The sequence below is a fragment of the Alosa sapidissima genome, chromosome 11 (genome assembly GCF_018492685.1).
Source record: "Alosa sapidissima isolate fAloSap1 chromosome 11, fAloSap1.pri, whole genome shotgun sequence".
NCBI classification, from domain to species: Eukaryota; Metazoa; Chordata; class Actinopteri; order Clupeiformes; family Clupeidae; genus Alosa; species Alosa sapidissima.
Genome location: NC_055967.1, coordinates 33,408,086 through 33,433,961, shown reverse-complemented (window position 1 = coordinate 33,433,961; position 25,876 = coordinate 33,408,086). Strand labels below are relative to the sequence as shown.

The window sequence follows — 25,876 nt, the reverse complement described above, 5'->3', positions numbered from 1 at the left end:
ATACCTATTCCACTGTCCAGTGTTGGGTCACCCAGCTAATGGGCTTGAGGTACTGTACTTGCTGAATGTTGATTGTGCTGATGAGTGTGCTGTGCCTAACAAGCCGATGAAGATTTAACTGCTTCCACAGCGCCTGTGCCTGGGAACAGCAACAAGGCACAGTTTCCATGGAAATACGCATCCACTGCCAAAAGGGATAACAATGGAATCACTGGGGTGATCGACCTGCACACAACCCCCTCCACACCAGCTCCCTCTGCTCCCACTTCGGCCTTGTTCTTCAGCCTCTCACTCCGCACTCTCTCCCTCCTCTCCAGCGTTTCTGCTCTTAACCAATCAAAACATGATCCATGCCACACCGCGTATGCATGAGATTAATCTGCTAGATAAGTTTCAGGGGAAGGCAGTAAAAGATGTTGTGCAGAGGACACTCAGTCAGCAAATAGTAAAACATGCCTGAATTATGCTTTTCTCCATTCAGGTTCCATGTTAATTGTCCAGCAAACTCGTAACAAAAAGGCGCTCCAGCTTGTAAGTTCTAGCTTTTGGACGCTAAGCTCCATTTTATATGTCGTCTGTAAGAATGGGCCACTGGCTACGGTTTCTCTCTCGCTGTCTTCCTGTGCTCGCCAATCAAAACACAATGTATAAATTGCACAGCTAGAAAGCGATCAATCTGTCAAAACCCATTCAGGTGAGCCATAAACCATAGCGGAGATGCAAAGGGATACTTGCGAGGGCTAGTCAGCAAATAATAAAAGCCACGTTTGAATTATGGCTCGCAGGTTCAAGATCCCTGCTGAGTGTCCAGCAAGCAAAGTAGTCACAGAACTTTCCAGAACTTTTCCTGAGTATTTAGACATAAACGTGATTCCCACAATTTGAGGAGGATCAAGTTGAAGGACACTCAAGTACAATTTCCAGTGCACCTGCGATTTCTTCTGCAAACCCATGACATCATTATTATCTGAATATAAAAAACACTGAATGGACACTGTCCGACACATTTTTATACGTATACGTAAACAGTAAATTAACAGTAAATGAAATACCTAGTGCTGTTTGGTTTACATTCACCAAGGTTGCTGAGCACTAGATACAGTTCATCATATTCTTCGGGTCTATGAAAGCCAGCCTGACAGACAGATAGTGCTCGAGAGCTTAGCATGTGAGCCTGTCAGATGTAATGTTATGGCGTTATGTGGTGTGTGTGTGGTTTGGCCATATGTCAGTGTGGATATTGTGTGGTAAGGGTGTATAAGCACTGGGTGTGGGTGTGGTGTAGTTGACGTTGATGTGTTTAGTGCAGTGTGTGTGTGTGTGTGTGTGTGTGTGTGTGTGTGTGTGTGTGTGTATGTGAAAAAGTAAGTGCATCAATGTGTGTGTGTGTCACACAGAAGAATCACATGTCTTCATGTGTCTCTACATGTGTATAAGTGTGTGTGTGTGTGTGTGTGTGACAGAAGAATCACACGTCTTCATGTGTCTCTACATGTGTGTATAAGAGTGTGTGTGTGTGTATAAGTGTGTGTGTGTGTCACAGAGGAAGCAGGCCGTCCCAGTGAGGGCTCCTGCCACACGGCCCTGCCTCTGTCTCTCACCCCCATGCTGCCCTCTGCCTCACCCGTGACCCCAACAGCTGCATGGCTTCAGGGTCCTTCCTGTGCTCCAGCACACACACACACACACACACACACACACACACACACACACACACACACACACACACACACACACACACACACGTTCTGCCTTGACCTTTCCATGCTCTCCACTTCTCTCAGAAACACTCCACACACATACAAACATGCACATGCACATGCCCACACACACACAAAGACACAGTCATGTTCCGTCTTGACCGACCTGTGTTTTTATCTAAGGTTGTGTGAAACGCACCAAACACACAAGGACAAACACACATACACACGCTCTCGGCCTTGTTGTTCCTATCCTGTATCCCTTGTAGTTCTCACAGTCACAAATGCTTAGACCACCCTGACAACGCACAAATCCTTAGACCACACTGACAACAGCTTATAGGAATGTTTAAAAGAACCTTAAAGAACTTCCTCTCACTAAATCCGAATCCGAATCAGCTTTATTGGCCAGGTTTGCGTAAACAAACAAGGAATTTGACTCCAGTTAATCTGTGCTGATTGTTTCTACACACAAACACAATGAGAGTAATGTGCCTTACTGTGTATTTGACAACTCATGAGTGATTCCTTTGAATGTGTGTGTGTGTGTGTGTGTGTGTGTGTGTGTGTGTGTGTGTGTGTGTGAGAGACAGAGATAAAGTACTCACCACCTGGACCTGGCCATCTTCCGCTATACGATGGATCTGCACCTGCTGAGGGTTAGCAAGCGCATAGTGCAATGCCTGCTGGGTAGCCTCGATCGGAGCAGCATCCACCACAGTCCCTGCCTCTGCAAAGCACATGCACGCGCACGCACAGACACACACACACACACACACACACACTTAGACATAATCTTTGGCACTACTTGAGACATAGGCAGTTTTTGCAGGTGGGGGTGTCAAAAGTGCATGAGCAAAAACACTGACTACTAACTGGTCTAACATCTAACACCAACTGTCTTTTCTTTGAACAGCATCCTGTAGTGTCATACATGTATTTATTTTAAATAGGTGGGTATGTCCAAGATATATGCCCAAGACACCTGCCAGGACTGTTTCTTACACTTAGGGGGCAAGCAGATGGAGCTATACATACAAGCTATACAGACAATATATACACCAGCAACAAACAGCCTGGGCAATCCCAGACCAGAGTCACCGAGTCTCTAGCACAGACATATGCATCATCCTACACCATCAGAATCTATACACATTCACACACACATTTACACACACACACACACAAGGGAATCCCCCAGTCTGCCACCCGCGAGGGCTTGGGTTGTTTACAGTACATCTGCCAGAGTCTGGCATGTTTACACAGCCCCGGAGCCCCTCCTTAAACACACACACACACACACACACACACACACACACACAACACACACACACAGACGCCAAGCGTACTCGTCTCTCCTTTGTTGTCAGCCGCAGACACCAGGGCTGCGCAGCCTAAATACACACTTCACACACACCCCAACACACACACACATACTCACACTGAACATAGGATCAAGCTGCCTGCTCAAAACTCAACACTGAGTGTATGTGACAGAGTGTCCACTATCAGCTGTGACACAAAACATAGCACAGCTGTGAACACAAGGGCCCTTTTTTATTCAGCCTTAATAGCAGCCACTAAGTTGTTATCAGCCATTCAGCTGTTAGCAGCCTAGGCATTTTCTTTTGTTCCGATAACAAGATAAGAGAGCTTGCAGGGCAATGGCAGTTATATTAGCTGCTGTACTGCAAACCCAAATCATCTCATTCATCACTGAGCACATGCCTGAGTACAATGAACAGACCCGCCATGGCATACATGTAGCTCAACAGAGATCAGCCCTCCTGGGACAAGGGGCGCCAAGAGGGTTGCATTTTCAGCTTTGAATGCTACCAGTTGAGCTTACAGTACACACAACCCTCACACACACACAAACACACACACACAGGGACATAAAAACAGCCTCCTCATCCATCATGAGCGTAGTGACCGATTTCCTCTGGGTGTTTTGGCTGTCTCTCCCACTGGGGCAGCGTGTCCTAATGGGGAACCCCCTGGCCGAGCTGATGGGGCCATTTCCCGCGCCATTAACCAACAACCGTCCAGAACAACATGCAGGAGAGCCCGTTTCCGGCCCGTAGAGGCCAGGAGACGCGAGAGGAGAAGAGAGGGACGACCAGAGGGGCCTACAGTATGCAGGATTAATGGGGCATCTCTCTTGTTGATGACCCCACACACACACACACACACACACACACACACACACACACACACACACACACACACACACACACGTGAACCAGCACCATTGACGCCCCCGTCATCACTGACCCCTTGAGTTTGTTAAGCGCTCCTGTGTGGAGATTGTTACCATCTGCTTCTTTTCCTCTGGGTGGCATCCAACCTCTCTCTCTCTCTCTCACACACACACACTCACACATCTCTACAACACTCACATACACACACACACACCGAACCAAGACAAATGTACACACTCATCCCTGCAACACTCACACATCCTGATTTGGAAAGGAGCTCCACCTTGAGCTGCCGCTGAAACGTAAACAGCCATTAAGGTTTTCAGAGCCCCTCCACACGCCCGACCTCTCCCTCTGCCTCTGCTGGACTCTAATGGACTCGCACTCCTCTCCCTCTGCCTCTGTTGGACTCTAATGGACTCGCACTCCTCTCCCTCTGCTGGACTCTAATGGACTCGCCCGATCTCTCCCTCTGCCTCTGTTGGACTCGCACTCCTCTCCCTCTGCCTCTGTTGGACTCTAATGGACGCCCAATCTCTCCCTCTGCCTCTGTTGGACTCTAATGGACTCGCACTCCTCTCCCTCTGCCTCTGTTGGACTCTAATGGACGCGCACTTCTCTCCAAAATCCTGCCTTTCAAATAGAAGCTGGCAAAGAGAGAGGAGGAGAGATGCTATGAAAGGTTCGATGCTGAGCTGGTGTATTTGAGGTTGCATCATGAGTGGAAAGAATGTGTGTGTGTGTGTGTGTTTCTGGAGTGTGGTAAGGGGTACTTAAGTTACCATTATTCTGTGAGGAGGGGGTTCGACGGGAGAAGCTCTTCACTGCCAAGCTCTGGCCCCGCTGCTTCCTCCGCCACGCCGTGCGACACTTGGAGTCGATGCTCTGCTTGATGCGGTACCAGTCCGACTCCGTGATGGCAAACTTGTGGAAGAGGTGGCCTGGGATTAAGAAACATGCACGCACACACACACACACACACACACAGAGCAAAGTGTGGTTGGTTGAATTACATATTCTACACTCTATTACACTAACAAACTGTTACATATTCAATTACATATTCACTGACACAGAAACTGTTCCCAAGAGTTATAAAAACAAAAAGGAAACAGCACCTCATATGCAGTACCCTGCACGATGGAGACACTTAACAAACATCAGCAAAGGGTGTGAGGGTGAAGGCATTACATCATATGCAAAGCAGACTAATGTTCCACTCAAACCTCTTCAGTCTGACTCAACCACACACACACACACACACACACACACACACACACACTTAATACATTTGGCTTTCAGATTGAAGTCAGAGTGTTTCGTTCCGCAACCTATGCCATAGAGCAGGAGTCTGACAAAGACTTCAGAACCCAAGAAGTTTAGTTTAGACTAGAGGATCAAACAAAGAAGACCAAGCCCAGTCTGCCAGTCGTGACGACTATCTCTACCTGCAAACAACTGTGCAAGCATGGCTGACTATGAACCATGAGCTCTGTGAGCATGTTTGCATGTACAACTGTGCGAGCAGGGCCAGTGTTTCCCATACATTGACTAATCTGTGGCGGGGCGCCACGAAATAAAAATCGGCCGCCACAGATTAATATTCTATGTTTAATTTAATTTAAATATAAGGTCAAATCCTTACATTGCCATTGAGCTGCGCTTTTTACACACGCAGCCTTTCCTTGCCCCGCCCCGCTCTCTCTCGTAGCCCCTGCCACTCCTCTGCATGTGCATTTAACAAAATATTCACGATTGTTGAAGGATTGTTGTTACCACATAGAAGCATTGCATAGAAGACGTCTGGCTAAATTGCTATTAAATCCGCTTAGCATCGTGACAATGCTGCGCAAATTTGTTCAAAACTGCTGCATTGAAGTAAACTCTGCTAAGGTCTTATCACAACATAGTAGGCTACATTGAAGAGACTAAACTAAGTTAAGTTATGAAATCAAGCAGTATCTCAAAGCTAACGTTTGGATGTCGAATTTAGCATGCTTGTCAATTTCGTTGAAGGGCTCATTTTATTGACTCCGACACTGAATGTTTGCAAAATCCCGATGTAAATGGAAAAGTGTTTTCCAAAATTCAAAAGTGCTTGTCCCAAGGAGAAGTACGTGAACCTTTATTTTAACTATGTAGAGAACGTTATGAATTGCATCCACACATCAGCAGCCTTTCAACTGTGTTACAATTGCAAGGCTTCCCTCAAACGTCTTAAAGTGACAGGCACTCAATTAGACCTATACACTACCAAGACGATCTTAATACCACCACCCCCCCCCCCCTCCCTTCCCCTCCCGTTGTCCAAGTCAGCTACCGCCACAAATTGAATCCAATTCTGTGGGAAACACTGAGGGCTGACTATGAACCATGAGCTCTGTGAGCATGTTTGCATGTACAACTGTGCGAGCAGGGCTGGCTATGAACCATGAGCTCTGTGAGCATGTTTGCATGTACAACTGTGCGAGCAGGGCTGGCTATGAACCATGAGCTCTGTGAGCATGTTTGCATGTACAACTGTGCGAGCAGGGCTGGCTATGAACCATGAGCTCGTTTGTACTCCTATTCATCCACATTTTCTCCACAGTTTGAAATGCATTTACTGAAGGGCTTTCATAGCCCACAAACATTATCCCGTCAGCCTGCTGGATTTATGAATTAGCTGTCGGCTTGGATTAGTGCTAATATAGCTTTGCGGGGGGGGGGGGGGGGGGGCAGGTGTGATATATGAATAGAGATTACATGAGGGGACAACATGGGCATCACTCTTCATAATAGTTGATGTATGAGTTCATTGTGACTCCTGGTTGAGTGCATAACATCTGTACATGTTAACTCTGTGTGTGTGAGGAGTGGGCTAATGAGTTTCTTTTATTATGTCTTTTTAATTACTCTTTATTTTAAAAATGATTTTACCTTGTGTGTTTTATGTTTTCTTTTCTTATTATGATCTTTACCTTTTAAACTATCCTTTAACTATTGACCTCCTACAGTATGCTTTTATTTGCTATTGCCATTTGCTTTTGTTTATGTAAAGCACATTGAATGACCTCTGTGTATGAAATGCGCTATATAAATAAACTTTACTTGACTTGACTTGAAATAAGCAGGTGCTCAGAGTCATTCATGTTCGGGACATTTATGGGCATGTAAGGTGAAACAATAACAATATTTTTAGCATATTTGTAAAATATCATCTAAAAGCTAAAATCAATTAGCCTGACGAGCCAGATCCACATTAAAATGTAGGGTCTGGGCACTCACCGTTCGCAGTGCTCAGCGCGAGGGGCGGAATAATCGGTTGTCTTTCAAATTCCCTCTGCACGCAATAGGACAGCGCTATGAGTCCCATGCGTTTTCCCACCAGCGGAGCTAGTTGGCTAGTTCAAACTTTTGGCAACTTAAAAAAAGCTTAACTCGTGTCACACTTTTCGCCAACAGCAACATCCATCTTCTTTGTTTTCAAGTAGCAGGGAATTCAAGCCAAACCGTTGCAACTCTGCCATCAATCATTATGTTAAGCCCGCCTAACGACTCTATAGACGATTTGATTGTCCTGATAGAAGTTTAATTTTTCGAGCTCACAAGCCAACGGAGAGTTGCTAGACTAGCCCTGGCAGCAAATGTAAGCACTCTGTTCAACTGAGCTATGGTTGAGCTATGGCTTCATTCCTAGCATATGGTTGAGCTATGGCTTCATTCCTAGCAAATGTAATTTGCTGCCGCTAGGGTGTGTCTAGATTTCTAGGCTAAAAATCAATATTTCTGTAAAAAAATATTTGGTAAAGAATCATTGGCCGACAATCTCAAGAAGATGCTGGCCGTGCTTACTATAGGTACTTACTTGAGTTAAGAATGTGGATGGATATAGAGATGATGTGGAAACGCTTGGTGGGATGGGGGAGCTCAAAAATTACGTTTGTTGTGCCTTAATAGTAATGTTTCTGTTCAACTGAGCTATGGCTTAATTTCCTAGTTTGGAGCTCCGAGGGAATGACATGTTTCTAACAGCCCTTACATAAAGAAATAAGCTCATATCTAAACAAGTAGCCAAGGAAAAAGTGGGCTAAAACACAGGTCAGACATAATTTCAGGGAGTGAGACTTTAATTAAATTATAGACTATCCTAGACCCATAGGCCTACTGCAGCTTGTTTTAACTGGCTACTATTTGATCATTAACAATAATCTTGACACTGGACTTAGCCCAGTAAAATAATGCTGACACTGTTGCATTGTTTCCAAAGAATTCCATAATCCCCCCACAGGCTACCTGTAGGCCAAACTGCTGTCCAACCTAATGATCTTGTCGACCTCGGGAGAAAGCTTTGTGTTTGTGCTGCATGTTTTTCCAAATGATGTCATGAATGTACCAGGTCAGTTACGCTGTTGTGACACAGGAGGTCATTCTGCTCGTCACAATGTAAGAGTTTTATCAATCAATCTTAAAAGGTGCTCTAAGCGATGCCACACGTTTTTTTAGGCTAAAACATTTTATGTCACTCACTGCAAACACCACCTAACCAACCGCTAGCTGTCTGTGTCCTGAATACACTGTAAAAAAACGCGATCTCTGTGGACAGCCCAGGCTCCAAAAACGGCAACAAAAACAACCTGGGCAAACCTAGCCCATAAAAAAATGACAAACTGTTCCAGCAAATAACAGACGAGATGCACGTTTAGGAGAGTTTCAATTGCACGGGAGCAGCACGGGAGGGAGGAGGAGGAAGTAGCGAGCTAGCTCTCTGTTTTGTTTGAAAGTCAACAGAAGTGACGTTACCCAGCATCGCTTAGAGCACCTTTAAAGAACACACAAGTTAATTTGCATCAATTTTTGCAATTTTGTCTATCTAGTTACATTAGTTGCTTGAGTCGCGGATGGGTTGAATTACAGCATCGAGCGACTCTTTGGGTCACTTGTGAATGGCAAATGCGTATCACTGGTGTATGTGTGTGTATGTGTGTCTGAGTGAGAGAATGACAATGTGTAAATGTGTGTGTCCACTTGGGGTGTGAATCTCTCATGTAAAAGACGATACGATTCGCATCTAGATACATGGGCACGATTCAATACAAGAAACGATACATGTTCATAAAAAACGATTCAGTACGATTCGATGCGATTCGATTCGATGCAGTTCAAGAATGGAAAGCATTCTGAAAGATTTTTTATCATTTGCTCAAGGTGCACATTAATTTTATATTATCAGTTATCATGGTCATGGTTGTCAATTAGGCAAAAAAATTAATATGATTATCTAAACTGAGGTTTGTTTCATATACTGTATTGAAATGAAAAAAAGAATAGTCTACATTTCAAACACAGCAGCCAAATACAACATATTTTTTTATAGACTTTTTATAGACTATAGATTTTTTATAGAGTTATATCTAATTATTTTAATGGAGCTGTAGCCTTGTTGAGGTAAGACAATACCGAAATAAAATAAAACAGTGCTTAAGACACTCTTGGCCTTTTCTCATATAGCCTACAAGAATAAAATAGGCCTACATATCAATTAACTCTCTGGGTTTATTTTGTTCCAACGGTAGACCTAATGCAGAAACCTATAATGCCACAAGTCTGAGTGAATATGAACAAAATAATTGGCTAATAATTTGTGCATCGTTTTAGCATTAGCATTAAGGAAATCCCTTCATCAAACGTAAGGCTATACTCTACAGACTATCGTTGCTGTTTAGTGTTTAATTTTGCGCTGGATTTTGAAAAACAAAAGAGTAAAAACTGTAAAACAAACGACCGAGTGCGAGTTGTCACGTGCTTACGTTGCAGTAGATGTATGGGTAATGAGGTCATTTGACAACTTTGGGAAATGAACGTAGCCAAAAACGAACTGCATTACCCACAATTCCGTGCCACGTATAGTTTCAAAACCGGACGTGGGATCAACGCGCTGCTTGGAACGTAAATGAGAGTCTGAGCGAGCAGAAAAGGTTGTGAACCGATTCGTAACAAGTAAATCGATATAACGACCGGTTCATTTCAGTTTTATTCCGATACGGGGCTTCACATATCGATGTAGCCGTATCTTACACGTTAAAAACGGATACCGATACGTATCGGTTAATCTTTACACCCCTAGTGTCCGCCTGAAGATCTAAGAAGTGAGAGCATAGTCTAAGAGTGGGTGAGAAGTGGGGCAGTGTCCTTCAGACAGGTACAACAACTGCCTCATCAGGCCCCAGCTGTGGCGCAACTCAGAGTGCGAATTACCCCACCATAATTGGGGGGTACTGCTCCTTCACTTCTTCTACCATCATGGTCCTACCACATCAATCGCCAAGTGCAACATATGTTGTGCAACACACATACAAGGTCTAAACATGCGACAAACTGATAATCAGTAGTAGGCTACAGAATATCTCATTGTTATTATATATCCAAAAGAGAACTGTCCACTCCTAAAAGTTAGAAGTTAAGTGCACTGAAATACCATTCTAATTACTAGTAAAGTACTTTACAATTACTAGTAATACCTTTCTTTACAAGAAGCCTATTGCCTATTTCATGAAATATTGATTTGGTTTATTTTTAGATTTCATAAGACCTGGAGGTAAGACCCAACCCTCTCATATACTATATAAACAGAAACCAATTTTCTATTAGTCTATGGTAGTCAGTGTCAAATCAACAATTACTTGGAGATATGTGAAACCTGAGCAATCTTTAATGTGATTAAGGAGCTATATGAAAAAACATAGGCCTACCACAGAAGAGCTACAGAGCGATAGTATCAGGGTTCTCAGATGAAACTACATTTATCAAACTAAAAATATGAAATAATAGAATGTAAAAACAATACTAACCAATTAAAAACAAATTCAAATACTAGCATGTAGGCTACTATTTAGCCTAGGCCACTTGGCTCTTTTTATGTTTCCACAGGTTTCACAGATGTTATGTAGGCTTATCAGACCCTCTTGTGCATAACATACAAACAACACAGGATCTGTGCCAAACTCATTTCAAAAGGGCACAATAATTTATTCAAGATAAAATGAGAATGGACACCTAGGCTATGGAGTTCATCTTGGAAATGACAATCGATTTTACCTCACCACAATGTAAAGCTTTATTTAAATAGAGAATTATCTTGCTAACTAACCTTGATAACTAACCTTGGTAACTAACCAAGGTAAACTTTAAGTAGCAGCAGGTAAGTAGCCGGTAATTCAATGTATGAAGACGTGACAGCTATGAAAGAACAAAACATGTTAATAAATGAAGGTTGTAAAATAACACATTTTCAACAAGCTAGACGTCTGCTAGCAACTTACATACCCATGCATCAGCAGCAAACCGAATTGAGCCTAGGCCTACTGGAGGAATTTACCTAGTGTTTTGTCATTCAACGTTGACGTCTTGCTTGAGAAGTTGAAGTCGTTCTCTATCTCCGTTGCTTCTAGCTCCACGGTGGTTAAAAATGGTACGGTCTACAATAGGGGTGTCTGGAATCGCTTTACATTAAAATGTTCCTACAGTGAAAATAGGAGTTGACTTGTATTGTAGCCTAACTGTAATTATATTTTTTCACAATATCAGAAAAATTATCTGACCCCCCCAAAACTGATATTTCTGTCTCTTTGGGGGGTACTGGGTCTTCATTGGGGGGTATAGTACCCCCCAGTACCCCCTGTAATTCGAACTATGCCGCAACTGGCTGGGGCACCTGCACCGTACGTCAGCGACCCGGATTCGATTCCCGCCCCGTGGTCCTTTCCGGATCCCACCCCTGCTCTCTCTCCCATTCGCTTCCTGTCACTCTCCACTGTCCTATCATTAAAAGGCATAAAAAGCCCAAAGATATATACTTAAAAAAAAAAAACAACTGCCTCATCAGAGAGCACTATTAGCACCGTCACCCCAACATCCAACTAGTATTGCACACACACACACTCACACAGAGAGACAGACAGACAGACACACAGCATTCAAGAATCAAACATGAGTGACAGGACATGCCTGGCGTGGCGAACTGGGTTGTGAGAAGAGATGTACCCGCGCCTGCTTCATTAGATTCCGCAATGGCGATCCATCTCAGATCTCGCTTGCTGACCTACGCGTGCGTGCCGTCGCAGGGCTTTAGCGTGCGCGGAAATGTGTTGCGCATTAAAGCGAGGTGATGAGTGAGTGTTGTTCTAACCTGCCTGGGGAGAGAGGGACTCATGTTTGTTATTGAGCTCATTCTCGAGCCATGCACTGGGAGGGGTTGGCCTTGGGGTGACTGTGTGTGTGTGTGTGTGTGTATGTAGTGAAAGTGTGTGTAAGAGTGCATGTAGGCCAGAGAAAGTGTGCAAGTGTGGGAGAGAGAGTAACAGAGTGTCTCAGTGTGTGTGTGTGTGTGTGGGCCAGAGATATCACAAGTGAGGGTGTGTGTGTGTGGACCAGAGAGTGTGTGAGAAAGTGTGTGTGTGTAGGTCAAGGAGGGACAGTGTGTGCTTGTATGCATGTCAGCCAGAGAGAGTGTGAGTGAAAAAATGTGTGTATATATGTGTGTGTGTGTGTGTGTGTGTGTGTGTGTGTGTGTGTGTGTGTGTGTGTGTGTGTGTGTGTGTGTGTGTGTGTGTTAGCATGTAAGAAAGTGAGCGAGGGACAGAGAGCAAAAAAGTAGGAGAGGCTTTGTGTGTGTGAGCCAAAGTGTCTGTCAGGTAGATGAGTATATACTTCCATGTGTGTACAACATGTGTGTGCATTTGTATGTGTGTGAGTGTGTGAGTGTAGTCAAGATCGGGGGACGGGGGGGAAGAAGCAGTGTTATACGAGGCAGGGGAGCCCGTGTGGAGGTGGTAGAAGGCTGATAGAGAAGGACCAAGAGGGGATCTATAGTATGTGTTCCCAGAGACAACTCTCTGCAGAGAGAGACCCAGTAGGAGGAAGTGGGAAGGAACAGGAAATGAGGCAGGTCAAATGGCCGAAGAGGCAGGTCAAAGAGGCAGCAAAGATATCCACACATGAGGTCATCTAGATGTGACGGCGGGCAACAGGGAGAAGCATGAAGGAGGTGCGGACCATCCTATACGCAAAGATATGCAGCTGCAGATTTGTACTCAAACTACACAAGAGCAGTACAGTACAGGTAACATAGCCAATCAGCCCTGAGAAGACTAAAGATCAGCTGATCAAATGAATCCAATCAGGTGTGCTCCTGTCTGGCTGCTGTGAAACCCTGCTTCAGCACCAGCTTCTGGCAGACAAGGTCTCCTGGGCTTGGAGTCAGAAACTGAACACACGCTGGCAATACATTTACCAGGAGGAGGTTAAGTACAGTATGTTGAAGAGAGGCCTATAAGGACTAAGGCATGTTTGTACAATAGCGCCACCACCATCACATCCACCTCCGTGTGCTGGCCGCCTGTCTCTGCAAGTTCTCTCTGAGGTGCCCCTCTAAACTTATTAGTAAATGTCAATCTCCAAGCAGTATATGGGGCAGAACACAAAGGCATCAGTGTATTCAAAGTACATTCTAAACCTGGGCATCTGCAACATGCTCCCTCTCAGATGCAGAGACCAAAGACTTTAAAAAAAGAAATGTATTATTACTTGTTGCTTTTAGCTTGTTGCTATTAATGCTAATAAAATAAAGCATGGTGGTAGCGTCGCCACCTGACAACCGGCTGGCCAGGGTTCAAACCCCAAATCCCCCATGTCACTTTGGATAACACTGCCACATCCCAGTCCCTTTTACTCTACTTTTATTTTAACCAAAGATCCTTGATTACAGCTCCTCTTCAAACCCTCTCAGACTTTCAATAGAACAGGAGCAGGAGTGTGTGGTGTGGTAGTGTGTGGTGTGGTGTGGTGTGGTGTGGTGTAGTGTGGTGCGTACTGTGGTGTAGTGTAGTGTAGTGTGGTGTGGTGTGGTGCGGTGTGGTGTGGTGCGTATTGTGATGTGGTGTGGTGTGGTGCGTGGTGTGGTATGGTGTGGTGCGTGGTGTGGTGTGGTGTGGTGTGGTGTGGTGCGTATTGTGATGTGGTGTGGTGTGGTGTGGTGTGGTGTGATGCGGTGCGGTGTGGTGTGGTGTGGTGCGTATTGTGATGTGGTGTAGTGTAGTGTGGTGTGGTGGTGTGATGTGGTGTGGTGTGGTGTGTGTTGGTGGGTGTGGTGTGGTGTGGTGTGGTGTGTGTTGGTGTGGTGTGGTGAGGTGAGGTGTGGTGTGGTGTTGTGTGTGGTGTGGTGTTGTGTGGTGTGGTGTGGTGTGGTGTGGTGTGGTGTGTGGTGCGGTGCGGGCCTCACAGCGTATGCCGTAGATCATGAGCGGGTCCAGCTGCTTCTTGCCGTGCTTGCCCTGGCCAGAGAGGTTGGACATGGCCTGCACCTCCCGGTGGAACAGGTAGTCCAGCAGCGTCAGTGCCATCTTCTCCGCCGTGCGGCAGTTGGTGCTGATATGGAGCATGTCGGCGGCCGAGATCGGGCAGCGCACGCGCATCTCCGCGTTGCTCTCGTCCCCCAGCCACGTGCCGGTGGGGTAGTCCTCTGTGGGGGGGGGGGGGGGGGGGGGCAGAGAGATTAACACTCCTTGCTTGTACCATTTTCTGACCCTCAGATTCTCCCTCAGATTTTCTGACCCTCAGCTTAGACAAAACCACTGTAAAGATTTGGGTGGAATACAGTGGCTTTGTCAAGTCCATCACTTTTGATGCCAATACTAATTTGATATTTTACAAGTTTAACTACAGACACATGCGTAATTGGTTCAGTAGAAGAGATTAAACATCATTCTACTGGTTCATAATAATCTATGGGGTGCAGTCAAACCATTGTTGTTAAGGGAAATGTTCAAACAAAGTGAGATTTTGAGAGAGAAAGCCAAGTGCTATCTACATTCCATTCATAGTTATATTCTTATAATGCTAGCACTATGCTTTCTGCTGGAGTCAGTCAAGGCAATTCCCTCCAGCTGTCTGAACAGCCAAGTCTGCCTGCTGGCTAACACATTCTAAAGGAGATCTCAGTTCGGCCAGTGCATGGGTGGGTCAAAATCAAGCATGACATGACTTTTTGGACCTGAATTTTTCTACCTTTATCCAATATGTTTTAAATGAAACGTTTAAATCATTTAAAGGGCAGGGTTTGGCGTAGAAGCCTGGTGGCATGACAGCCAAGTGCATCACAGCACTGCTCACCCACCCTACAGCTGCAACACCTGAATGAGTACAGTGTCCGACAGACCGACTCCGAGATGAAACTTGAGTTTGAAGGCCTGTGGCTCTCCAGAGGAGGACGTGCCTCAGAGGCAGTCAGCCGACTGAACCATCAAAGGCCACTGGCATGATTTACGGGCTTTGCAGGCAAAATGTTTCCATGCAAGCAAAAACCAGCATCAGGACTCGCGATTGGTCACACTCTGAGTCGTGCACCAATGACACGCTAAGACGGTCTGCACATCAAAGCTCTAAGTAAATCTGGACCCAATGTGTGCAAATAACTTGCTAACCAAGAGCCTACTGGCTCCACATGGAATTTGGCACAGAAAAAAAAAAAACCTGGCAATGGTTTGGCATTTACTTCCAGACAGTATGGCTTTGGTGGTGGCTAAGGGTTTTATAGTATCATGGAAAAACTGTTTCTCCAGTTTTTCTTTTAAATATCTTTGGGGATCTTTGGGGAGCAAGCAGAGAAACAGTTGAAGCATATGTCCCCTTACACTTGGAGCTACAGTGCCACCATGTGGCCACTGCAGAGCATGAAGACATCCTACTTCCCAACATGACTCAGTAACAGATGTGTGACCCTTGCAGAAGTTCATTATTTAGAAACACAAAGAGTGCATAATTGAATTAACTGCTCCAGCCTCTTTAGTCATAAAGAAAACTGATGGCTCTGAGTAATACTATCCTGGAAAACAGAATGTTTTAACCTTTTGGTTACTGTTAAGGATAACAAAATTCAAAAGGTTCAGAACAATTTCTCAAATTAATGACCTTTGACTGTAATTACACTCAGATTAAAGACCAGTTGGGACTGGTGTGCAAATTACTCACTCATACATGTTTACTGTTTCACATGCATCGTGTGGACATTTTGGGGCAGCTAAAGTAATAACACTGCATCTAACAAAATGTGCTACTATCAAAGCATAAACAAACAACATGGCAAACAGCTACAAGTGTTTACAAATGTCTTATTTCACAATTTAGAAACAAGCATCATCTTCACAAGATAATAACAGCAAAAATACTTGATGGAGAAGAACATATATGCAAGAACAAAATAATGTTAAGAAGATCACAGATGGCAGAGACCCAGTTATAAGCTGACTGAGTAAAATAGATTAACTGTGATAAACTGTAATAAATAAACTTACACTTACAGCAATGAAAATGCATTGAACCTAGAGATTCAGAGAACATCAACCACATCAACAACAACCACTTCGTGCACACAGACAGGGTACAGTGGATCATATTATGGAATGCAATCACTGGCTTATTAATATTGCATTATGTTACATTAAGCCGGTCCCATACATCTGGTTCCTGAATGACATCACTCCAAGTACATCTGTATGTAATATGTGTTCTGTGCTTCATGTTTGATGTGTGCTTTGTTGTGATCGGGTGTAGTTGCATGTTAATGCTGACAAATGGGTTGAAACGCTATGCTGTACTGCAAGAAAATTCCATCAGCCTGAACTGTCTGCTTATAAGAACATCTGAACAAACAAACTAAAACTCACTAATCAGAAAACTGTTTATTTTCCTTCAATTCCATTTTTTGTGTTTATTGACTAAATACATTCCTTCCTTCAGCTAAAAACATGAATCTCTTCCAATCCATCTGTAATCTGTTTTATGAAAGGGACTGGTTTTGTCGACTCTATTAAGACCAGATGAAGCGTTCAAACCTGAAAGGACAGCTTTCATTCCAATTCAACACGACACCTTGAAACACTGTTGTGACCCTTGGCAAATCCTATTTAGTAGACAGGTCATTGTCTTCCATCTCCATATGTTTCACTGCATCAAAGCCAGGCCTGAATAATGCCATCTTTCACTGCTTACAGTCAACACACTGGGTCTGTTGTCTGACTGCCAAGACACAGGGTTAAAAATACATCACACACTAAAGTAGGGTGCCAACAATTTTTTTTGTACTATGGAGGGGAGGGGTCCAAGATGGGACTCAAGCAGGTATCCAACAGAGTCTGAGAGTTCTCTCTCTCTCTCTCTCTCTCTCTCTCTCATATACAGACTATAGGGACAGGTGTATACTGAGAGAAATGTAAGTGACAGATACAAGGCACAGCACAGGATACTAGGGGTGTAAAGATTAACCGATACGTATCGGTATCCGTTTTTAACGTGTAAGATACGGCTACATCGATACGTGAAGCCCCGTATCAGAATAAAACTGAAATGAACCGGTCGCTATATCGATTTACTTGTTACGAATCGGTTCACAACCTTTTCTGCTCGCTCAGACTCTCATTTACGTTGCAAGCAGCGCGTTCATCCCACTTCTTGTTTTGAAGCTACACGTGGCACGGATTTGTGGGTAATGCAGTTCGTTTTTGGCTACATTCATTGCCCAAAGTTGTCAAAGGACCGTTTCGTTTGTTTGACAATTTTTACTCTTTTGTTTTTCCAGCACGAAATTAAACACTTACTATAGCATTCCTAAAAAGCAATGATAGTCTGTAGAGTAGCCTTACGTTTGATGAAGGGATTTCCTTAATGTTAAAGAATAATTTGGCCCTTGCTGCTAAAACGAACACAAATTATTATTATTTTGTTCATATTCACTCAGACTTGTGGCATTATAGGTTTCTGCATATTAGGTCTACCGTTGGAACAAAATAAGCCCAGAGAGTTCATTGACATGTAGGCCTATTTTATTCTTGTAGGCTATATGAGAAAAGGCCAAGAGTGTCTTAAGCACTGTTTTATTTTATTTCGGTATTGTCTTACCTCAACAATAGGCTACATCTCCTTGAAAGCAATCAGATATAACTATAAAATTACTATAAAGTCTCTAAAAATGTATTTTTATGTTGTATGTGGCTGCTGTGTTTGACTGAAATGTAGACTATTCTTTTTTCATTTTCAATACAGTATATGATACAAACAGTTTAGATAATCATATTCACACATTTTTTTTGCCTAATTGACAACCATGACCATGATAATTGATAATATAAAATGAATGTGCACCTTGAGCAAATTATAAAAAATCTTTCAGAATGCTTTTCATTCTTGAACTGCACAGAATTGCATCGAATCGAATCGCATCGAATCGTACTGAATCGTTTTTTATGAACATGTATCTTTTCTTGTATCGAATCCTGCCCATGTATCTAGATGCGAATCGTATCGTCTTTTACATGAGAGATTCACACCCCTACAGGATACCCATGTAGCCTACAGAATGCTTTTAAAAAAAGATGAAACATATGTTCAAAACAAACTAACAAACGAAGAAAACATAGAAAAAGTAAAAGTAAAAGATAGAATGAAAGAAAGAAGGAAAGAATAAATAGAAGAGGGTAAAGGAGAGAGCAATATGAAAAGATGAAAGTTTCGATTTCAGCAGGCCCTGGCGCTTGAAACTTCTCTCTGATACCAGTGTCACCAGGAAGCCAACCAACTGGGAGAGTTTGAACAGCAAATAACCAATGTGACAGCAGAACTGTCATTCTCATTCCTTGATACTGCCTGGTGCAACGCTCACAAACATCGCTACACAAAACTTTACAACATAGTTGGGTTTCTCAAGCAAACAGTAACGCTAATACCCAGAGATAAGCCAATTCTGCATGGAAATATATTTGTATTAATGTATATATGCCTTATTTCATCCTAGAAGGGAAATTACAGTGTTCCAGCATCCATTTAAACATAAAAACACAAGAGACATACACATTACCCCTAAAGCTCTTACCTTCAGAGTTGAGGGTGATGAGGGTGACGTTGTTGTGGTTCTGCGCCGAGCCCGGTCCGGGCATGGAGTCGCTGGTCTCCGAGCCACTCTCCTGCTCGTCCTGGCTCTCCTCGTGTGCTGGAACTTTCACCAGAATGGTGTTCTGTCGCCGTCCCCCCACCGTGCTGCCACCACAACAAAAACATATTGACACATGCAATGCTTACATCCACACACGGACACACACACAATTGCGGCTGTTGACGACGGTATGGGTCCTTGCCTCAGTGAGCTAAGATTGATCACAATGTCAGCCTCAATGACTCTTCTCAGCATTCTATTAACACTAACACCTTCAGCCAGAAACACCATCTTTAGTCATTCGATTTAATGGCCAATGTTTTACATGTTGTGTCAAATGTTTGGGGTCACTTAGAAATTTCCATTCCACTCCATTATAGACAAAATACCAGCTGAGATCAGTTGCATTGTTTTTTTGATCAGGGCAGCAGTTTTCAGATTACATTATGTGCTTAAATAATTGCAAAAGGATTCTCCAATGTTTTCTCAGTTAGCCTTTTCATAAGACATAGAATGTGCCTTTGGAATATTGGATGAATGGTTGCTGATAATGGGCAATGTACTGTAGATATTGCATTAAAGATCAGCTATTTCTTTCTACAACAGTTGATAACTCTTTTGCAATTAAGTAAGCACATAATGTAATCTGAAAACTGCTGCCCTGATTAAAAAAACAATGCAACTGATCTCAGCTGGTATTCTGTCTATAATGGAGTGGATTGGAAATGTCCAAGTGACCCCAAACTTTTGACCGGTAGTGTAGTTTTGGAGCAAAGGTCATCCTATAAGACCTGACTGGCTAAATAAGTGTTCTGTAGCACATTGTTTTGCTGGCTGTAGTGACAAGAGAGACAGTGTGTGTGTGTGTGTGTGTGTGTGTGTGTGTGTGTGTGTGTGTGTGTGTGTTACTCCAGGCCCTCACTTGCTCAGGAGGTTCTCCAGAGACTCAGAGGCACGAGTATTGGTCTCTTCCTGGGCCTTTGGCTTGTTCTCGCCGCTTACAATGACATTGGTCTGCGGCACCACACTGAGGAAACACAGGAGACAGACACAAATGATCACACCATCACATTTACAAGCTACAAATGAGCATTTGGATCTTTTCTGACCCACTCTGTGTGTGATCACACCATTACATTTACAAGCTACAAATGAGCGTTTGGATCTTTTCTGACCCACTCTGTGTGTGATCACACCATTACATTTACAAGCTACAAATGAGCGTTTGGATCTTTTCTGACCCACTCTGTGTGTGATCACACCATCACATTTACAAGCTACAAATGAGCGTTTGGATCTTTTCTAACCCACTCTGTGTGTGATCACACCATTACATTTACAAGCTACAAATGAGCGTTTGGATCTTTTCTGACCCACTCTGTGTGTGATCACACCATTACATTTACAAGCTACAAATGAGCGTTTGGATCTTTTCTGACCCACTCTGTGTGTGATCACACCATCACATTTACAAGCTACAAATGAGCGTTTGGATCTTTTCTGACCCACTCTGTGTGTGATCACACCATTACATTTACAAGCTACAAATGAGCGTTTGGATCTTTTCTGACCCACTCTGTGTGTGATCACACCATTACATTTACAAGCTACAAATGAGCGTTTGGATCTTTTCTGACCCACTCTGTGTGTGATCACACCATCACATTTACAAGCTACAAATGAGCGTTTGGATCTTTTCTAACCCACTCTGTGTGTATCAGCACCTACAGTAGGAAAGTTCTGTAAAACACATTCACACCATTATATGTACAAGCCCCGTCTGCCTGTCGGTCTGTCTGCATAGTAGTGCATACAAAAAGTTACTATTCAGGGTGCGTTTCCCAAAACCATAGTTGCTAACCTGTCAGCAACTTAGATGGTTGGCAATGGGAAATTGCATTGCAACCAACAACTATGGTTTTGGGAAACGCACCCCAGTATAGATGGATTGTTGTGACATCACAGTTAAACAGAGACACACCAGTCCATGAAGTCCACTTCCCACCTCCATGGAGAACCAGACATCAACTTCACTCATACCACAGATATGTGGCCCCTCAACTTAATAGGATCAGATTGAAGCAGTCTTTTGTACACCAGTCATAAAAAACTATCATAAAAATATTTTAAATCAAGATAAAATATACTGTGAAATGATTTTTCTCTTTTGTTTGCTGTGATTGTAATGTGTGATTAACTGCATATTATGTAGTTTTAGTTCTGTGTATTTTATGTGATGCTGCAAACGGAGCCACTAATAAAAAAAATACGGGGGAAAAAAACATTTTAGACATTGCCTAACAATAAAGCACTATCTACTCGTCACTCACCAGCGCACTTTATTCCAAGTCTGTGTGGCTCCTAGAGGTGAGCCAGCCACCATGGGCACCTGAATGGGTCCCTGGTTCTTGTTCACTACCGAGTCCAACTTCTCCTCCAGGGCCCGACAAGTAGCCTCCAGCACCTGCAACTTGGCCTCCATGGAATCAAGTCTCTGGCAAATGGACTGGTTCATGGCGAACAGCAAGGACTGTAGAGATGGAGTACATGAATAGGGGGGGAAGTGTGATGTGTCACAGCTCCACAAAAAATTAACCTTCATTACTTTCACCTTTGGATCTCGTGCTTCAGGGTTTTTATGCAAATAGTGTTCTGGATATCATATTCTTCCTGTGAGAGTGATAAGTACCTTCAGAGAGGTATCCTGGCTGGAAATGTCCAGCCTTGCGCGCTTTCTGTCAGGTTTTCCCTCTACGTCCTCATGGTTCTCTAGAACAGCTGTGGACCATGACAGCACACATCATATCAATAACCATTTGATTTAGACACATTTATGGGGTTTTAAAAGGAGAAAATGCCAACACAACCTGAAAGAAAATTAAAGAAAGTGGCACCAGTGACCCGAAGATATATCTTACAGTCCTCTTTACACTATACACTTCAGACTTTCAGCACAACTCTGCAACATGTCATCTGCAGAAATACTCTGATGACTCTGCAGTTGTGGGGTGTGTTAAGAATGGGAAGGAGACCGAGTGTGATCTCACGACTTTAGGAGGACCAAGGTAAAGTTGAACACCATCAACTTTTCCATCAGGTCCGGCTGATGAGGTGGCACAGTGGTGTCAATCTAACAGCTTGACACTGAATGTCAATAAAACCAAGGAAATGGTTGTGGATTACAGAAGGCATCAGCAGAACTACAGTTACACCACACTAATTATCAGCGGGCAACCTGTAGAGAGAGTCACAAGTTTTAAATACCTTGGTCAACAACTCTACTTCCTTCATCAGCTAAGGAAATTCAAAGTTTCTACATCCATCATGAAGGCCTTCTACACTTCAGCGGTTGAGAGTGTTCTAACTGGTAGCATCATCACCTGGTATGGGAACTCCACAGTTAGAGATTGTAGTACTCTGCAGAGAGTAGTGCGCTCAGCTGAACGTACTATTAGAACTCAACTCCCTGCTCTACAAGATATCTATTCCAGAAGAGTACTCCTAAGAGCCCAAAAGATTCTGAAGGACTCTTCTCATCCTAACAATGGATTATTCCTACCGATGAAATCAAGAAGACACCTACATGTATGTAGTCACAAAGCCAGAACTGAGAGACTCAGGAGAAGTTTTTATCCCCAGGCCATCCGAACTCTGAACTCACACTATACTGACTTTGCACACATTCACTCCTCAGCACTCTCAAACATTTCCCAACTCTGAACTCACACTATACCCCCCCACACACACACCTACATGACTTTTAGCACTTTTACATCCCTCTCCCTATGCTACAGACCTTTTATTTATTTTCTTATTTCATCACACGTGAAAACACACACACACACACATATCTGACTTTCTCCAACTTTTGCACATCTCCATAGAACTTTTTATTTATTATTTTTGATTTCTCCTCCATCTATCTACCCATGTCCTTGATTGCCTAGCCTTTCTGCCTCCCACCCCCATCCCCAACACACACACATACACACAAAACACACGCACTTACATCATCACTGTCATCACCTCACATACATACAGCACACTGCTTGCTACAGTAAGCCTCCTCTACATACTTGCTGCACACTGCCCCCCCCTCCCTACACAGCACATTGTCTTCAGGATCTTCTTCAACACACATCCTCTACATACTTACAGCACACTGCCCCCACCTACCCACACACACACTACACACACACACAGTCACTGCTCCACTCCCCTCCCGCCCACACACACATCTTCACTGTCATCACTCACATACATCATACATACAGTACTCTGCTTGCAATAGTAAGTCCCTTCACCATACTTGCAGTACACTGCCCCCCCCCCCCCCCATACACAGCACATTGTCTCATGAGGAAGCTTCTCCAACACACATATTGCACACTGCCCTCTCCCCACATACACAGCACACTATCCCATCTCCCTTGTCATCCCCCCAACACACACACCAAGACCCCTGGCAGTTGGGTTAGCCCCTTGAGCCGTGGATCTGCCCAAGGTTTCTTCCTTAGTAAGGGAGTTTTTCCTTGCCCCTGTTGCTCTTGGGTGCTCCTTGTTGGTGCCCCCCAATCCCAATCCTCCCCCACCTTTCTTATGCAGCCCTTGCCACTTAATCTACTAAACCCCTCTTCTACTGCACTTTTTACCTGTCCACTGCTATAACAATTTACAACGACTACCCCTTGTGGCGGGAAAGGAGAATCATATTGAGAGTCCAGGCTCAGTTTACAATCAACTGCATAGAGACTACGTTCATATCCAAAATGTATTTATTTTTGAGTTGTGGTATGTGTGTGATAAATGTTGACATCAATTGCTGCTGTAACACCATAATTTCCCTTTGGAGATTAATAAAGTAATCTATCTATCTATCTATCTATCTATCTATCTATCTTACCTGATTGGTCCTCCTGTCCCAGATCCTCCACAGCTATCTGGACCATCTCCACCAAGTCGTGCTCTGCCATCATGCAGACCTACAAGAAAACCAATACTGATGACCTTTTTAAGTCATACCCATGGTGGTTCTGCTCCACAGAAATAAAAGACTGCCTACAACAAACTTTTATGACAATGTTGATATTAGGTGTGTGGATCCCAGATTTTCTTGTTCATCATCCAATAGCCTACTAGCAACTTGATGTACTGAATAGGGGTTTCAATGATGCCATTGAATGTACTCACACTTTTTCTAACTGACTAATTAAATTAATCAGAAATCATACCAGGCTAGTAGAAGATTACATAACAAAAAATTCTTATCCTGACAATCAGTCAAACCAAAAAAGGCATAAGGTTACATTATGGAGACAACTACAAAGATGTGTGCTTTTAAGACTCAAACCTAGATAGATAGATAGATAGAGAGATATAGATAGATACTTTATTGATCCCCAAGGGGAAATTCAAGACAGCTCACTGAAAAAGTAAGATGCCAATTCTAAATCAAACTATTCTCACAACGATGTGTTGCTAAAAATGACAGCAAATTACATGGTGTGCAAAATCAGAATTTATTGAGGGTTAAGAGAAAGGTGCAATGTAATGCTCAGGGGACATCATCTTCAGGCAGTACATCTTTGCTAGTTAGCAGCAGCTATCTTGCAACCTACCCCTTTAATTCTAAAATGATAAAGGTTAACTTGGTATGTACGTAACGTTAATCTCATAAATTAAGAAAAAATGAGTTGTTATTGCTGTTAAACTATGTGCAATAACTTGAATGATTACTTGTCCTTGTCATAACACATAAGTTAGCGGGTTAACGTTAGCTAACTTAACGTTATCGGCTAAGAAGTCTGACATGAAATGTTATGACGCCAAGTCACGTTTTAATGCTAAACACTAATAGCTAGTTCCGTTTAATTATTAAATTAAAAGCGCATTTCGTCATAAAGTTACTGAATTGCTTATGGTGCATCGCCGCTCCTTTAACAGTGCTGCAATTGAAGCTCTTTAGCTGCCATGAAAACAATGTTAGTTTTCTGTTTACCATGCTAACATAGCATTCTCGCTAACATTTAGCGAGCTGTGTCGTCGTTCATACAAGTTAATCCATCATCGGGTGAATATCAGACCATATTTGTCTTTAACCGACATTTGCAGGCTACACGTTTTGTTGTTGTTGAGGTATTTGGGCAGTTTGTTCCAATGCCAAAATGACTCATGCTTTCCGTGGTAGCTGGGACATATGCTATGCTAGCTAGCATAGCGCTACTCGGCTAACATTAGCAACTAGGGCTTGCAAGCACTAATGTTACTGTAAAGAGGTAAGCAAGCTAGCAAATGTTTCTAGGCCTCGTTAGAAGTAGCGTTGTCCCTAACAAGGCTATCAAGTTCAATTCGATTGAGGAAGATTCTGCCATTTGTATCCTCAAGCCAACACCAACTTCGAGTAGGTTGCACACACCGCTTCAACCTCTCGAGATATGTACTGTGTCAGATTGGGTTATATTACCGTGTGAATGATGAATTCTCGTGTTGTTTGTAGGGATTCCGATAATGGCGCCCTTCCTCGCGAGAAAAACGATCCTTGCCTGAGCTCGGTTGAAACGGTTCGCTTCTCGGCCTTCCTGTTCACTGCAAGAGGCGGAGTTGAGTACTACAACTGCCTTGGGAAATGAACGTGCACAGGCTACCCACCCAGTGAGGATTCCTATCGGTGCCAACTGAGGCCACCCAACTTTATTGTTATTTTCTGATAGCTATGTGTGTCTATAACACAAAAATGCATGATGGACATCAGGGATTTACAGATGAAGCTGAAGCATAGGCCTACACCTGATTGACCTATACCCTATTATGCATGGGCAGCAAAGTCATGGAGGGTAGGAAATGTCAAAACCCATATCTTGAGGTATCGCTTTCAGACCATACATGGTTTAGGTGGTTTAATTATGTTTTCCCTTCATGGTAGATACAGCCCAAAATATATCAGCCATGCACTTGATTTAATGCATAACACATTGAGTATTAGTAATACTCAATGTGTTACAGCACACATTCAT

General features: G+C 43.4%; 1 protein-coding gene across 5 annotated transcripts in view; it reads right to left on the bottom strand.

Annotated features, from left to right (window-relative positions):
* The window catches only part of LOC121723465 (BTG3 associated nuclear protein), a 58,143-nt gene extending 32,655 nt beyond the window's left edge, over positions 1-25,488 (bottom strand). For 3 of the 5 annotated variants that reach the window (XM_042109159.1, XM_042109160.1, XM_042109162.1), the window contains exons 1-9: positions 25,327-25,486; positions 23,767-23,845; positions 21,553-21,641; positions 21,194-21,393; positions 19,786-19,890; positions 18,804-18,967; positions 14,160-14,399; positions 4,684-4,842; positions 2,309-2,430 (exon numbers count right to left, since the gene is read on the bottom strand). In XM_042109159.1, coding sequence (XP_041965093.1) covers positions 2,309-2,430; positions 4,684-4,842; positions 14,160-14,399; positions 18,804-18,967; positions 19,786-19,890; positions 21,194-21,393; positions 21,553-21,641; positions 23,767-23,839 — 1,152 coding nt within the window. In that variant the 5' untranslated portion in view covers positions 23,840-23,845; positions 25,327-25,486. Of the gene's footprint in view, positions 1-2,308; positions 2,431-4,683; positions 4,843-14,159; positions 14,400-18,803; positions 18,968-19,785; positions 19,891-21,193; positions 21,394-21,552; positions 21,642-23,766; positions 23,846-25,326 lie in introns of all 5 variants that reach the window. The other 2 variants (XM_042109161.1, XM_042109163.1) reach the window with 2 other exon arrangements.
* Positions 25,489-25,876: the final 388 nt, after the last annotated feature.